General features: G+C 58.2%; 1 protein-coding gene across 1 annotated transcript in view; it reads left to right on the top strand.

The window, feature by feature from the left end:
• The window catches only part of SDK2 (sidekick cell adhesion molecule 2), a 136930-nt gene that overhangs the window by 95877 nt on the left and 25508 nt on the right, over positions 1 to 15545 (top strand). Inside the window, exons 32-38 of the mRNA XM_034640716.1 lie at positions 194 to 264; positions 1934 to 2069; positions 3555 to 3611; positions 4950 to 5051; positions 5197 to 5312; positions 10788 to 10974; positions 13212 to 13353. Of these exons, the coding sequence (XP_034496607.1) occupies positions 194 to 264; positions 1934 to 2069; positions 3555 to 3611; positions 4950 to 5051; positions 5197 to 5312; positions 10788 to 10974; positions 13212 to 13353 (811 nt within the window). The remainder of the gene's footprint in view (positions 1 to 193; positions 265 to 1933; positions 2070 to 3554; positions 3612 to 4949; positions 5052 to 5196; positions 5313 to 10787; positions 10975 to 13211; positions 13354 to 15545) is intronic.

Raw genomic sequence — 15545 nt, 5'->3', positions numbered from 1 at the left:
GGCTCAGCAGCAGCAGCGTCAGAGACCTGTGGCTGCAGGACCAAGAGGAGGAGGCTCTGGGCTCTTGGGTTCCGACTAGGGTCAGAGCTCCAGGCCCCCTCCTTCCACACTTGCAGAAGAATCTACTCCCTGTGGCCTCCCAGGGGGCCTAAGCCCCAGCCCCCAGAGCTCATGTGCCTGTCTCTCTCTCCAGCACCCGACGAAGCACCCACCATTGTGTCGGTGACACCCCACACCACCACCTCCGTGCTGATCCGATGGCAGGTACGGCCCAGCAGCCAGCAGGCAGGGAGGGGCCCATGTCCCAGGAGGACTCAGACACGCTCTGTGTGGGGACCAGGAAGGCGACAGCCCCCAGCAAGGCTGGAACATCTTACACACACCCACAGACATGCCTCTTATTCCGCTCTCCAGATAATTCTCTCAGGCGGGCGCTGCTCCAGTCCCCTGCAGACAAGGACCCAGTCCTCAGGGAAGTGACATGAATGGGCCTGGTGATACAGCTAGTAAGTGGCAGGGTCAGGCTTAGTGCCCTCAGAGCTGCCAATCCTGGGACAGAAAAGTGCGTGGGGTCCCCAGGAACCCTGTCCCACCGTCAGTGAAGAAATTCCTGACCCAACCAAACCAAACCCAGATGTACATGCCCGGCCGGAACCCTGAGCAGTAACCCACTGTCCGGGGACAGAACCCCCTGCCTCCACTCCTCCCCCCGTTGCCTGCTTTTTGGTGGGCACTGTTTTGTTTTGTGGGTTTTTTTAAGATTTTATATATTTACCTATTTATTTATTTGAGAGAGAGAGAATGGGCAGAGGGAGAGGGAGAAGCAGACTCCCCGTTGAGCAGGGAGCCTGACACTGGGGCTCGACCCCAGGACCCTGGGATCATGACCTGAGCTGAAGACAGACGGTTCACCAACTGAGCCACCCAGGCATCCCTTGGTGGGCACTGTTGTCCTGCCATGGTCTGAGGAAGACCACCAGACACATCTGAGACCAGGCTGCCAGTCTTTGCCTGTGGGACCTTCCTGTACGCTCCCAAGTCCAGCCTCTGGACTCGGCAGGTCACCCACAGGGGCCCCAAAGCAGCAAACCCTGGTCTCCGCTTTTTGGAATCAGAGGGGCAGGCCTCTGTCCACTGGCAGTGTCCCCCTGGATGGGAAACCCCTTGAGGAAGAAACAAGAGGCCGCAGCCCCTCCCCAGCCCGAGGCCTCACTGCAACAGGACACTCCCTTGAGTGAAAATGACCTTGTGCAGCGGGAAGTCAGGACCACGCCAGGCCTGCAGAGCCCCGGGCCATCCTGGGGAAGGGGGCTGGGAGAGCTAGAGGCAGGGAGACAGTGCGGGAGCTAAGAAAAGGCTGAACCACTTCAGCAGGATTTTAAAAAGAGGTATCCTAAAAAGTAGTTTCCAGCTTCTCCTAAAGCCTGTTCTGTGGATGGGAGCAGAAAGCGAAGAGAAAACAGTAAAAGGCAGAACAGGGTCCGCGCATCCCAGCTCAGGGAGCGGCCTCGCAGGAAGCCCAGGAGACACCGGTCAGGTGGGAGGTGGCGGGGTCGCTAGACCCAGGGAGGCTGCTGCTGTGGGAGGGTGCCCCTGGGCAAAGACCGGTCTAGGAGGAGAGCTCAAAGATGCTGTGTGCCCTTGGGCAAATTCCTTACCCTCTCTGAGCCTCACCTTGCTGTTCTGGGAACCGGAATGGCAGGGAGATTCCAGTCCTTCCCTGCCCCATAGGGAATATTGCAGAAATGAAATAACCTCATTTAGAAATGCTTCTTAAATTAAAAATGCTCAGGGTCATTTTGATTTCTTTTCCCGGGGGAGGCTCAGGCTCTGCCCTGTGGTCACAGGCGGCAGGATGGGAGGGGGGCAGAGTGGAAGCGGGTGAGCCTCGGTGTTTCCTGCCCCTCCCCATTCTCCACTCCCTTCCCTGCAGCCACCCGCAGAGGACAAGATCAATGGCATCCTCCTGGGCTTCCGGATCCGGTACCGGGAGCTGCTGTACGAGGGGCTGAGGGGTTTCACGCTGCGTGGCATCAACAACCCGGGGGCCAAGTGGGCCGAGCTTACCTGTGAGTGGCATCCGCATCTGCAGGGGTCAGGGGACAATGGGGCGGGCACACTCCCCTTCCTGCCCTGAAGCTCACAGCTTCCTGGAGCCACCGTGACCTGAAACCCACTGCCCTCTCCTGAGCGCGCCTCTCCCCGCCACCCCCATCCCATTCAGTCACTGGGTGTTTATTGAGCACCTTCTGCCTGCTGTCGGACACTGGGGGCACACCAGTGAACAAGATAGACGGCCCCTGCTCTCTCGGAGCTTACGGGCTCAAGGAGGAGCCGGTGCTTAAGGAGTAAACTCAGAATCAATGTCTAAGGTGGTTGGCATGATGGCCTCGGAGACCTTTTCCAGGGGAGCCAGTGTCAGGTCAAGGAAGGCGGCCTCCCTGAAGGTGGCCTTGGCGCTGACCCTGACGGATGATCCCAGGTTAACCCATCCAAAGCTAAAGGGAAAGCCCAGCAAAGGGCCTGAGGTGGAAAGGACCAGGAGCCACGTCCGCTCACCCCAGTGACTGGCTGGTTGGAGGTCACTGGTCTGTCCTGGGGTCCTCGGAATCCGACCTGCCTCTGAGCCCGTAAAGAGCCTGGTGGGAATCCTCCTTCCCAGGAAAGAGCCAAGAACCTGGCGGGAATCCCAGGGAGAGTCACAGCCAGGGGAATGACATGCTTGCCCTTTGGGGCAGGAGGCCGATGACTGGCTGTGGAGGACCAGAGGCAGGGGTGCCAGTGAGAGGCTCCTGTGGTCACCGAGAGACAGCAGGCGGCTGGGGCCAAGGTAGCAGCTCGGGATGGACTTGAGGGCCAGGATGGGAGAGGCCGTGGGCTCGGTGATCAGCTCACGGGGAGGGGGGAGTAGGCAGGAGAGAGGAACTCCGGGGGATTGGGGTCCCCGGGCGGGTGGGAGACGTAAGCATGCAAGGTGCTCTCCCATAATTCTCTGAAAACTTTTGTGCCTTTGCTTCTGATGAGCATTAGCAGACAAAATGAGTGAACACAAGCAAAGGAATATTCGTAGAAAAACTCGGATGTCGCTGATCCAGCAGCTTGCACTCTTTTCTTATTTCTTGGCAGACCTGCGCTTGTAGTTGCGATTGTACGTGCCTGTGGGTAATGAGTCCTATTTCCTGGCAGTAGAAGGGTTTCTGGTTCAGAGGAGAAAATTAACACCCCCACGGTTTCGAGATGGTTCTCCCGAAGTCCCACCTCAGACAAGGGAGTGACTGGGGACCAAGGGTCCCCCAGAGCTGCCCTCAGGGGTGCTGGGCTCTAGGGGGCTCGCAGTGCCCTGTGTCCCCCCGGCCTCGTGTGCACCCTCTCTCGCTCCTGCCCGGGACCCCTAACTCGCCGTCAGGCACCCGACCCCCCTTCTGTCTGCATGTGTGCTGCTAGGTCCCGCCCCCACCCTGCCCCTGTCCTGGGGTCTTTGCCGAGCAGGGTGTGTGTACTAACTTCCTCTGTGTGCTGTCTCCCTCTGGCCCCCTCGGCCTCCCGCCCCGTAGCCTTGTACTCCATGCGGAACCTGAGCCGGCCCAGCCTCACGCAGTACGAGCTGGACAGTAAGTCTCCCTGCATGGCGGCTCCCGAATCGGGCCCAGGCCTTCCACAGGGGTGGGGAGCGTGGGCCTCTGAGGACACCCGAACCCGGGTTGAGTGGTGGGTGCGCCTCAGGCCGCTTGAAGAATGGGATCGCCCAAAGCACACGTGACTTTCTGGAAACACGCAGAAACGTAGAGGGTGACCAGGGAAGCGTGCGTCCATCGGGTACAGAATGGAAGAGGGAGTAGCTCGGTCTCGTGCTCCATGGGGTGGCTTCGGCGGGGGGACAGGAGGTCCACGGGAGGAGCTCGGGGTCTGCTGCCTGGAAGAGCAGGCATCCACGGCAGTGCCCCACACCCCGTCCTGTCGGAGGCACTTTTCCGCACAGCTCTGTATGCCAGGCCGACCCCCACCCCCAACCTCCAGAGTGAGCAGAACCCCCACCGTCCCCCCAGGGACCTGGGAAGGTTACTGATGGGTGCCTGGTCCAAGTCTCGCTCTCCTTCTAAAGTCTGTGGTTCTCTCTAAGGCTCAGAGCTTGGGCAGAGGGGCCCCATTCTCTGTTCAACACTAAGTGTGAGACTGTGTCGTCCTTCCCCTTCCTTCTCCAGCCAGTGACCCACATGGGCTGTGCGGCTGGTTAAGTTAGGGTGACTCCCCCACCCCATTCCAGGTGAGGGGCAGAACTCCTGCCACCAAGGAAGGGGGAGAAGGGCAGGATGCCCAGGGAGAGCGTTGGGAGAACCTTCTAGCCTCCCTCACCAACCAGGGATGGCTGGCAACTCCCATCCAGGGTTTTGGGGCCCATTTTCTTTCGACTGCCCTTGTCCCCCAGCTTCCGTCCAGGCATCTCCACCCAGGACCCCCAAACTTGGCAAAAACATAGCGTTTCTTAGCCCAGAATTCACATCCAAGAAGCCCCTTCCCTGAGGGCTGAACTCCCTGTGTGAAGAGTTGCTTGATGGGGCCTGGGCAGCTGAGAACTTCAGGCATCTGCCGTGCTGGGGACGTGGTGACCCGTGACCCAGTGTGCCCAGAACAGGCCCGAAAGGGTGACCCATGACCTGGTGTGCCCAGGAGAACAGTATTGGTTCACACTAGTTGTCCCTGCATAAATATTAATAGTGTCTCCTTCAGTCTCAAAGTGTCTAGTAAGCTCAGCCTTGTTCAGGAAGGCGTCCTGTGTCCCGATTCCCAGGGAGGAGACAGAGCATCCTCCGGCCACCCTACTCCTTACGTCTTCTTTCCCGAACCTTCAGGCGGGAACTAGAACCACGGGTACATCCTCACAGCCTCCGCCCTCCATGCTGACTCTGTCCCCCGCGGGGCGGTGACCTCTCTGTGCCCCCCCCCCACAGATCTGAACAAACACCGGCGGTATGAGATACGGATGAGCGTGTACAACGCCGTGGGGGAGGGGCCCTCGAGCCCCCCCCAGGAAGTCTTCGTCGGGGAAGCAGGTGAGCCAGCCTGCCCTTCCAGCCCCAGCCTTTCCCAGCCCAGAAGTCCAGCCAGAGGACATACGGGATTCGGGGGCCCCAACCTACCCGCCTCCTCCCTAAAGCCCACTTGTGCCCCTCACTCACGACCTCTCATGCCCTCCAGTGCCCACGGCGGCGCCCCGTAACGTGGCTGTCCATGGCGCCACGGCCACACAGCTGGATGTGACATGGGAGCCACCACCGCTGGAGAGCCAGAATGGAGACATCCAGGGCTACAAGGTACAGGGAGTTCCGGCAGAGAAGAGGGTCCAGGGGGCAAAGGGCCAGCTTGGGGGTGGGAAGGAGAGGTCGGCAGGTCGACACCTGCTCCCTCGGCTGCTTGCACCCAATCCACTGGAATATTGTGCAGCAATGCAGAACTGCACCCATCCTCTCCAGCATCCTCGCCAGGCTGAGCTCAGATACAAGAAGCTCGGGCCTTGCTTCAGGCCACACCCCCCACCCCAGTCCCCCAACTCCCAGTGCCAGCAAAAGACCCCTCGAAGTGGTCACTTGGCCGACCCTAATTACAATATTGATTTGGCCAAGCAGCAAAGGACCCCTGGCTAAGGACATGGAATCTCTGTTTAAAATTATTTCCCGATCCTAGACAATGTCCCGTGTTATAACAGAATTCAGTTCCTCTCCAGTATTCTCAGAACCCTTTAGACCTCCTTCATCCTCTTGAATGCTGTGTGAAGCAGGCAGATTATAAACATTTGTACCCATTGTACAGACGTGGAAACCGAGACCCAGTTTAGGTGGTCCAACAAGATCACAGGAAAAGCAGGTAGCAGATGGTCGGACGCCAGGTCTGCCAGCTCCGACCCTGTGCAGGGCGTGGGGGGGTGTGGGGGCACTGAGCGCAACTGCCAGAGGAGGTAGTGGACAAAATAATAATGCGTCTCCTGGGTCGGAGCCGTTGGCGTGTCCGATGCCTGCCTCCTATGCCAGTGCCCAGCGCCACTCTGATTCCTGGTGGGGGGTGGTTATTCCAGAGAGGAGCCCAGCTCAGTGGTGGGGTGGGGAGTGCAAGACCCCCGCGGGGCCTCATGGCTTACCCAGCTGAGCCCCCTCATCCCACAGGCAGAAGCCGAGTTCCCACAAGGGCCAGGGGCTTGCCCGGGTCACAGAGCTTGGTAATATAGGTGGCGCCGGTTGAAGACAGAAACCCACACAGGAGTCTCTTTCTGCCTGGGGTGAAGGAGGCAGGAGAGCAGAGGAAAGGCGTCTTGCTAGGGAAGTGTAAAGCTGGGTGACACCCTGCAGGCCTGCCCAGAAGTGCCAGCTGGAGAAAGCTAAATCTCGCACCCCTCGCATAGGCCTCCCATGGGAAGGAGGAGGAGCCGGGGTGCAGCCTGCTACAGTCTGGTAGCCCCCTGACTGTCCAGGTGTGGAAGCATCCAGCAAACGTGCAGCCCCAGGAAACGCGCGGACACACGAACCACGTGTGTCACACGCAGATGTCTGCGTGCTTGGAAAACATGGAGCTGGGGACACGGGGTGGCTGCATCCCAGACGTGCATTAACCTCCACGGTAATTAGCACGGGCATTAATGATGGGCGGACGTCACCAGCCAGTGAGCACAGTCCGAGGAGTCGGATGTGGGTCAGACCGAGCTGGGACGTGTGCACAGGCGGGCACGCCCATGCAGCTACAGTCTTTCAGGGACGCGTGTTTATGGAGCTGTTATTTTGTGCCCAGCAGTGTTTCTCAGTCTGGGAGTAAAGCAGCGAATCAAGAGGCAACATGAGCTTAAATTTTAGAGGAAAAAGACCAACAGTGGGCAAAACAAGTACCCCCTCCAGAGGGTGGCAGAGGAAGCCGATGAAGGGCATAGAGAAAGTGAGCCGGGGGTATGTTTGAATTTTAAATAGGGTTGTTAGGGAAGGATTTTAATGGGAAGCAGACACTTGAGCAAAAATGAAGAACAGAGTGAGAATCACATGTTCTTCTGGGAGAAGAACATTCCAGAAAGAGGGAAGGAAGAGCAAAGGTCCTGGGGTCGGTGGGTGCTTGGTGTTTACAAAGCTCAGCAAAAAGCCCCGTGCGTCCCAGAGTGTGTGCAGGGCAGCATGATGGGAGACGGGTCCAAGCTGTGACCTGGCCTACATCACCCAGGGCCCTCAAGGGCTTTGGCTATCACTCGAAATGAGAGGACAGCCATGGAGGGTTGGGGGCAAAGGAGGGCCACAGGTGACTTGGGTTTTTAAAGGACTGCACTGGCTGCTGTGCTGAGAGCAATCTGAAATGTGGAAAGCAGAAACCCCAAAGGGGACTGAATTATCTGGGTGAAGTGTGGTGGTGGCTTAGGCCAGGCAGTAGCGGCAGTGAGAAGTGTTTGCTTTCTGGCTCAATTTGAGCGGTGGAGCTGGTAGAATTTGCTGACCTGAATGTGGGGTGGGAGAGAGGAGCGGCAACAAGAATTTATAAGCAATTGGATGATGGAGCTTCCGGACACAGAACAGGACAAGACAAAAGAGGGTGGAAGGAGGGGGCTTGTGGAGTCAGCTCCACACGTCTGTTGGACCCCCAGGGGGAGACACCAAATGGAGCTGGGTTTACGTGTCTGGAGTTCAAGAGAGAGAGTCTGAGCTGGAGATGTGAACTGTGGAGTCCTCAGTATATAGATGAAAGCCTGGAGATTAGACACATATACACAGAAGACACAAGAAGACTGAACACTGAGACCTAAGACCAAAAAAAGGGACTGAAATCTCAGAACCTACATAAAGAATGTGCTTCCCGGAGAAGGGAGGACTCTGATGCACCAAATATTACTGAGAGTTCAAGCAAGATGAACTCTAGGAAGCAACTGTGCAGGGATTGTCAGACTACAGCCCAAGGGCTCAATCTGGCCCCCCACTTGTTTTTGTAAATAAAGTTTTATTGAAACACAGCCACACTCATCTGTTTATAAATTGCCCTGTGGCTGCTTTTGAGTTACCACAGAGGTGTGTGGCCTGCAAAACCTGAGATATTCATTACCTGGACCTTTACAGAAAGCTTGCTGAGCCCTGGATTATTTCATTAGCCTGTTGAGTTCACAGGTGACTCTGACAAGGGTTGGGGGCTGGGGATGCCGGTTGGAGGGATTCGAAAGAGAATGAGGAGACTCCTTTTAAGGAGTGTTGCTCAGAAAGATAAAAGGAAACGAATTAGAAACAGTCAACAGAGGGGGTTTTAAGACAGAAGAAGTGACAGCTAGTGGATATGCTGCTAATGGTTTCAGGAAGAGGGGAAATGCGGTGATTCTAGGAAGAGCGGAAGCCGTTGGGGGTGAGGTCCTGGAGGAGGTGAGAGGGGCTGGGATTTCGTGCTCAAGTGGAAGGAGGTCTTACAGAGGAGCCTGCAGTGCAGCCGAGGTGGAGGGAGGCAGGCAGAGGGTGTGGACGAGGGCGGGAGGAGGCATAGACCGGGCAGAGAGATGGTGGAGAAAATCTCATCTGATTGCTTCTGGATGAAGAAGCCAAGGTCAGAGTGAGGAGGGGAAGGGCAGTGGGGGAGGAGTGGATGAGACCGGGTGTAGGAGATGCACACAAGGCGAGGGGACCAGGCGGTGTAGCACCGTGAAGACTGAAAGTGCGAATTCCCTCCAGCGGCCGTCAGCTGTGGCGTGCGGCCGTGGACCTGATTTAACCGAGGCTGAAGTTGGCGTGTGGGATCCAATGAAGCCCAAAGGGCAGGGGATTGAAATGGTAGCTACACGGGGGTGATGGTTCACTGCTCCACCTGCTCCTGCCTGCAGGACATGGTTATTCATTCGCAAGCCTCTGTGGAGCGCTGGCCGTGTGCCAGGCAGGAGTCTAGGTGCTTGAGACGCAAGGGAGCTCTATCTACCAGGACGTCAGCCCCCTGCGGAGTGTGCCTCCTCGTGGACACCTGACTACCTGTTGGCGTACGCTGTGACTCGGCTGTGTGCCCCTTGGGGGCTGGGGTCAGTGCTCAGCCCTTGGTGCCATGTGCACAAAGGCCAGTCTGTGGTCATGTGTCAAAGGTCTGCTGAATTCAAGTGCTGAGTTCAAGCAGGGTGCCCTGCCCTGGGTCCTGGGACCCAGTCCTCCCTCCACCCAAGAACACAGCTCCAGCACTGACCCTCTGTCCTGCACCATCGTTCTCTCCCCCTGGGCAGTGCACAAAAGCATTCTGAACTATATTTCCTCTTTTGAGTGCCTTTTCCCAATATCTTGTAATCTGCCAGTTAGCACCCATGTCTCTAGTTGGTCCCTTTACAGCAGAAATCCTCCAGTCCTCTGCACCCACCACCTCCAATCCCTGTCCTCCTGGTGTCTCTTGAGCCTGCTCCAAGTGGCTTCTCACCCCTGATGAAAACCTTTCCTGTCCAGCCCTCAGTGATTCCTATGTTCAGTGGAAGTCAGATGGAAGCCTCACCCTACCTGGCTTAGCACCAGCGTTTGACCTGGCAGACCTGTCCCTCCTCTGAGAAGTGCTTTCTTCTTTCCGCTTCCCTGTCTGGCTGTTCCCCCTCTCACCCTAGCTTTTCCAGCCTCTCCCCATTCCCTGAACATCGAAGCCCCCAGATCACCTGGGACTCTTTCTACATACATTGTTTCCATGTGCAATCAACAAGTCCCATCTGTGTGCTGATGTTCACCCTGGCCTTTCCCCTGCACCCCAAATTCAGCAGGAACTTTGTCCACTGTTGTGTGCCCATCACTATGAACGTTTCTTAATGAACAGCCATATCTCTCTCTGGTATCTCCTCGTGTCGGAAGAATTGTTTTTAAAAGTGGGCGGAGTTAGATAAAAGCAAGCATTTCTGGGTGACAAGATGTCCTGAGTGCCAGGTGGGGACCCTTATATTAGCTTCCTCCAGGCAAATGGAGAAATTGACTTCTGTGGCGCGCAGAAACCTCCGTGGTCAGCAGGTGGCGCCAAATACTCGCTGATCGTCCCGGGAGCCTGAGGCTTGCAGCTTTCCTGCGGGCCCCCGTTCAGAGTTCCTGACGCTAGTAAGGAATCCGAGCTTTGAGCTTCGCTGCCCCTGAGCGCTAAGTAATCGGCAGGTGGACTAAAACCTTCTTCACTCCTTACCACCTTAGCTCCTCCTCACCTTGGTCCTGGAAAGTGGGGTGTCTTTAGCCCCACTGGTCAGCCCACGAAACCGTGGCTCAGGGGAGTCACCTGGTGAAGTCACCGTGCTTGTGAACGGTGCGCTGGGGTTCAGCTCCAGGCCGGCCAGCAGGTGAATTCGTGTGCAGGTAAATCGTCAAGGGCCTTGACAGTCGGCAGGCGCTTTGCGGCAGGTGCAGGGCAGGCCTGACACTAACCAGCTCCCAGGTGATGTGGGCCCTGTGCACTCTGCTCTCGGTTGGGACGGAGTCTACGCGCCCTGCACCCCCCTCCCCGGCTCAGGGTTCGGAAGCGCAGAATTGGCGTCTTCCCCTGGTAACCATAGGCCGAGGGCTGATGTGCCCGTGCTGTGCTAAACCGTCCAGGCGCCTCGGCAGACAGATACGTGGGGTCTGTGCTCTCCCGGAGTTTAGTCTGGCAGAGACTGTAGTCACTGTGAAAAGGAAGGTTCTGGAAGGGTTTCTAAAACAGCTCTTAAATACTTCTGTACTGTTCCTGAGTGACCCGTCCAGGGTGTGTGGACGGTATGCACGAAGGCGTCTCCGTGACCCTGGGGCTGGCAGGGGCAGGAGGAGAGTCAAACGTGTCCCCCTCACTCCCACAATTGGCTGTGCCCACAGATTTATTTCTGGGAAGCCCAGCGGCGTAACCTCACGGAGCGGGTGAAGACGCTTTTCCTGGCCGAGAACGGCGTGAAACTCAAGAACCTGACCGGCTATACGGCCTACATGGTCAGCGTGGCAGCCTTCAACGCAGCGGGTGATGGGCCTCGGAGCCTCCCCACCCGGGGCCAGACCCAGCAAGCAGGTGGGGGAGAGGGGCAGCAGGGGAGGGGGTGGGGGGCACCTGGCAGCTGTGCTCCCGGGCTGGGGGGTGTGGTGGAAGCACCTTAGCTGGGCTGGGCACCTTAGCTGCTGAGATGCTGGGCGGGGCACCCAGGCCCCACGAGATGGCCTCCAGAGGGGGCGAGCACTGCCCAAAAAGAGGGGCCAACATGAGAGGGCTCAGAAGACAGAGGCTGTCCCCAAAGAGCCTTGGAGAGAGCCCGCAGATGTCCCCTGTGCTCCCCACATCTTGTAGCCCACCAGCCCATTTCTGCCCGTGCCTTGTTCCCACCTGGCTTTCTCACGGGGCCCCATCTTTGATCCTTCGACAAGCATTTACTAAACATCTTCTAGACGCTCTCCTAGATGCTGGGAACACAACAGTCATGTCCCCGCCCTAGGGAGCGAGACAGGTCATAAACCTGTACCTTGATGAAGCGGCCTCGGGGGGCAGTAACCGTGAGAAGTAGGACGAGGGCATGAGCGGACACGTGGCCTTGGACAGGTCTGCCTGCAGCAGCCCCCGCGGGCTGACAGCTGAGACCTGAGTGGGAAGAGCCCCTCATGGGAAGCTCTGCAGGAGGGGTTCCAGGCAGAGGGAGAAGCAGGTGCAAAGGCTTCGAGGCCGGAGGGGATTAAAGGAACAGAAAGCCGGGTGGCTTGGAAGGAAATGGCCCAAGAGGGTCGGGGAGCCTTGGAAGGAAGTCTGGGATGGTTCTCAGTGTGCTGGGGAGTCATTGGTGGGTTTAAGCAGTTACACAACAGGATCCGGTGTATGTTTTTAAAAGCTCGCTCTGACGGCTGTGCAGAAGACACAATGACAGAGGGGTGAGGAGGGAGGCAGGGAGGCCAGTTAGGAGGCTGGACAGTGATGGTCGGAACCCTGCTGCCCGCACATGCAGAGCTGGGCCTATATGTAGTGTCTGAAGACACTTCTCAGGCAGTGATACGCTAGCTCCTTCCAGAAGCCCTGGGATGGGCGCGGCAGGTGTTACCCATTTCAGTGAGCAGGGGTGGCCCGGGCAGTGATGCTTCCTGCCCAGGCAACCCCCCGCCCATCAGTTGGGGGGGGTGCGCAGAGGCTGGAGGCCAGGACAGGTGAGCCGGTCCTGGGCTGTCTTCTCTGCATGGCAGCTCCTTCGCCTGTAAGAAGCTCTCTCCTCATGGATTTGAATACGAGCCTTTTGTCCTGAGCCCCCTCGAGCATCCTTCCCAGCCTGTGCTTCCCATCCGGTAAAATATCTTCTCTCTAAAAGAGAGGGCTGGACCGTGGAGTCAGTTCCTAAGCATTGTCCTCTTTGGGGACAGGCCATGGCTCCGGGAAACCCTTTTCCTCCCGCTGGCTCCTGAGGGTCTGGTCTGTCTGCCTGCTCGTCCAGACCACTCTCCATCAGTGTCATAGGTCGGATGTGAGCCCCTGGGAGCCTGGAAGCTTCCGGCAGCAGGACAAAGTGTTCTGACCCATGTCCCCCTTGCTTAGGGGAGGCAGGAAAGGCCCCCTGAGCTCGCCTCCCTCCTTCAAAGACTGTGGGCTGGGGCTGCCTCCCAGAGCTGGAGCGGAAGCAGGGTCCAGATTAGCTTCGGCTCTGTGGGAGGGTGGCCCCCGGACAATAATAACAGCCTGGTCATCCCGCCTGGAGCCAACTCTGTGCTTCCTTCCCTTCCCCTCTGGCCTCCATGCTTTCAGGGTCGTTCCAGACTTCTCCGGCCAATAAAGCATCTCTTCCAGATGGTTTGATTGTCCCTATTTTGGGCTGCTTCTCACAGCGTGGTCTCTCCGTGACAAACCCTGGGGCCCCAGGGACTGGAGAAAGGCCACAGTGCCGAGGTTCTGGTATCTTCTTCTTCACCACCTGCCTCATGCTCTGAGGCCCAGACGGTCCCTGCCTTCCCCAAAAGACAAGCCTTACAAAGCCAGGACCTCTCCTGGCCCCACCACAACCCTGGAGGTTCAGGACCACTTAGCAGGAAGAAACCGAGTACTCTAACTTTAGGGAGAGGATAGTTCTTTTTCCTCACCATTCTTGGACTCTGGTATTGAAAAGAGAGTGCTAGCAGTGTCAGTGGGGGAGGGGAGGGGCCCAGATGACTTCTGATGACCCCCTGCCCTCTCTCTCTTCCCTGGCCCAGACCCAACCGCCCCTGCTGGTTCCTGGAGGCCAAGCAGGGCTTTGAAAGTCCACGGGAGGACAAAACAAACCCTTTGCTGTCTCCCCACAGCCCCCAGTGCTCCCAGCTCGGTCAAGTTCAGTGAGCTGACCACAACCTCGGTGAACGTGTCCTGGGAGGCCCCGCAGTTCCCCAACGGTGTCCTGGAAGGTTACCGGCTGGTGTACGAGCCCTGCACCCCCGTGGACGGTGAGTGGGGCTCTCCCAGCCTGGCTCCCAGGGCCTTTCTCTCTTTGGGGTCACTGCACAGAGTTAGCTAGGCGGCCAGAGCGTGCCAGACTGAGGAACGGGAAGGCCAGGCGCTCACACCTCTCAAGGGCTGGAGCCCCCTGGGTAGGCCAGGCAGAGGCCACTGGGAGGAGAGCCTGCCCTGTCCACCTGCATCTTGTCCCCATGACCTCTGCCCTCTCCTTCTTGTCCGATGGAGAGACAGCCCCTTTCCTGGGGCCTGCACCTGACCACAACTCCTGGCCTGCCCCCCGCCAGTGTCCCAGAACACAGTGCTGCTTTGCAGAATGAACGGGCTGCTGGCAGGCAGGTGATGGTGGGAAGACTGAGGGCCATTGTTCGCTCGGCTGGCCCAGGACTGCTGGCCCCCGCAGCTCTCCCAGGCTCCTCCCCGTGTTCTGACCAGGCTCTGTAGTCAGGGAAAGGTGAGAGTGAGGAGGTGACCTCAGGCCATCAGGCCAACACCTGAGAGCCAGCCACACCCCCGAGTCCTCGCTGGGCTCTGGAACTGGACCCAGGCAGCCAGCAGCCCCTCTAAGTAGATGGCCATGCCTTCTGGGCTCACTCACATCAGCCTGGGGCCAGAGAGCTGGCAAGTGTCTGACATCCATGTTCAGGGTCAGCACGACCTGGCCTGGAAGCCTGGGAGTGAGCAAGGGTCCCCAACCAGGGCCCGGAGGAAGGGGTGGGGCAGGGGCCGCTGGGGGCGCTAAGGATAGCTAGACGAACAGGGCTCCGGGTGAGAGGAAGGCAACTTGCACATCGGGGTTCTTGATTGGAGGTTCACAAGGGAACAGGGGTGCAGTAACTCCCCCAAACTTGTGCTTTCCAGGGGGAGGCTCCAAGGTTCTTATCAGATTCTCAAAAGGGTTCCTGACCCCACGAGAGGCAAAGACCTATCCAGAATAAGGCTGACACTCTAAATTTTGGGGGGCAGGCACGGGAGGGGCCATCAGGCCCCCCACCTTCGTGGGCCCGACAGCAGCCTGGCCACTGTGGGACGCCACATCTCCTATAGGCTCCCTTCCTCCCTTCCTCACTTTGGTGGGACTCGAGAGACCTAGGGTGCTGCTCAGCTTTGCCCCCCGCTTGCTGGTGGGGAAGTGCTCCCTTCTTGTCTGGCCGTCTGGCTAACTTAATGCCCTCGCCTATTCCTGTGCACTGCGATGGCCAAGCTGATGGGGCCGTCAGGCCCGGGGCGTGACTGCGTCTGCACCCCCAATTCACGCCTCATCCCCAGATTCAGGTCAGCAGCAAACAGGCCTCACAAGAACCCAGCGACCCCTGCCCCTTTCCTGTTGGGAAAACCACAGCCCAGCCCGATGAGGGATTTGCTCAGAAATGTCAAGGAATGGGTCCCCAGCGCCGCTGTTCCAGGTCCCCCATGAGTGACTTCCTTCCCTCAGAAGGGCCGCTCGAGCAGCCCTTTTTCTGTCATTGGATGCTTATTCATAAGATAGTCTGGGCACATGCCAGGTGCCAGGTGCTCTTTGATTTAAGCTCGTAACCTCCTGTCCATGATGCTGTCGATACCCTCATTCCATAGAAGAGCAAACCAAAGCTAGGGCAGCGGAGGGCCAGCAGCAGGCTGTGACCTGCAAAGCCCATCTCCCAGGGGTCACCGCCATGCTCGGGGGACACAGGAGAGCACCCCCAGGCCCGACCCCTGGGGTGGGGCGGTCGGGAGGATTTTGACCCGTGAAGTACAAACCTGAAAACCATCCCAGCCTCCCCTCTAGTTGCCGTGATCTGGGGTGCAGTTGTTGGAGGGCCTGCTGAAAGTCCCCAGTCCTTGCAGGTGGACCCAAGGCTGTCCTCGGCTGTAGGGACTGGCTGCAGGTGTCTCCCCTCCAACTCCGGACTCAGGTGGTGTCTCTCCAGAAGCCCTTCCAGAAAGGTGATCCTTGGGATTCCAGTTCTGTGGAATTTGGGGGGGTAGAATTCATTTGGGTTCAGTGAAACAGGATGGGGAGTTTTCCCACCTGAGGCTGAAAGACCCCGTGCGTACTCCCCGGACAGTTAGACCATAACTCTTCTCAGACTTCTCCAGCCGAGGAGCCCTCTCTCCCGAGAACGGCCTGCAGAACTGTGTGTCAGGAAACACGGCTGTGTGGCCTGACATCAAGCCCCCCCCCCCGCAGCCACCACCCCCCCGCC

The sequence above is a fragment of the Ailuropoda melanoleuca genome, chromosome 13, assembly GCF_002007445.2.
Source record: "Ailuropoda melanoleuca isolate Jingjing chromosome 13, ASM200744v2, whole genome shotgun sequence".
NCBI classification, from domain to species: Eukaryota; Metazoa; Chordata; class Mammalia; order Carnivora; family Ursidae; genus Ailuropoda; species Ailuropoda melanoleuca.
This window is presented reverse-complemented; position numbering and strand designations above follow the sequence as displayed.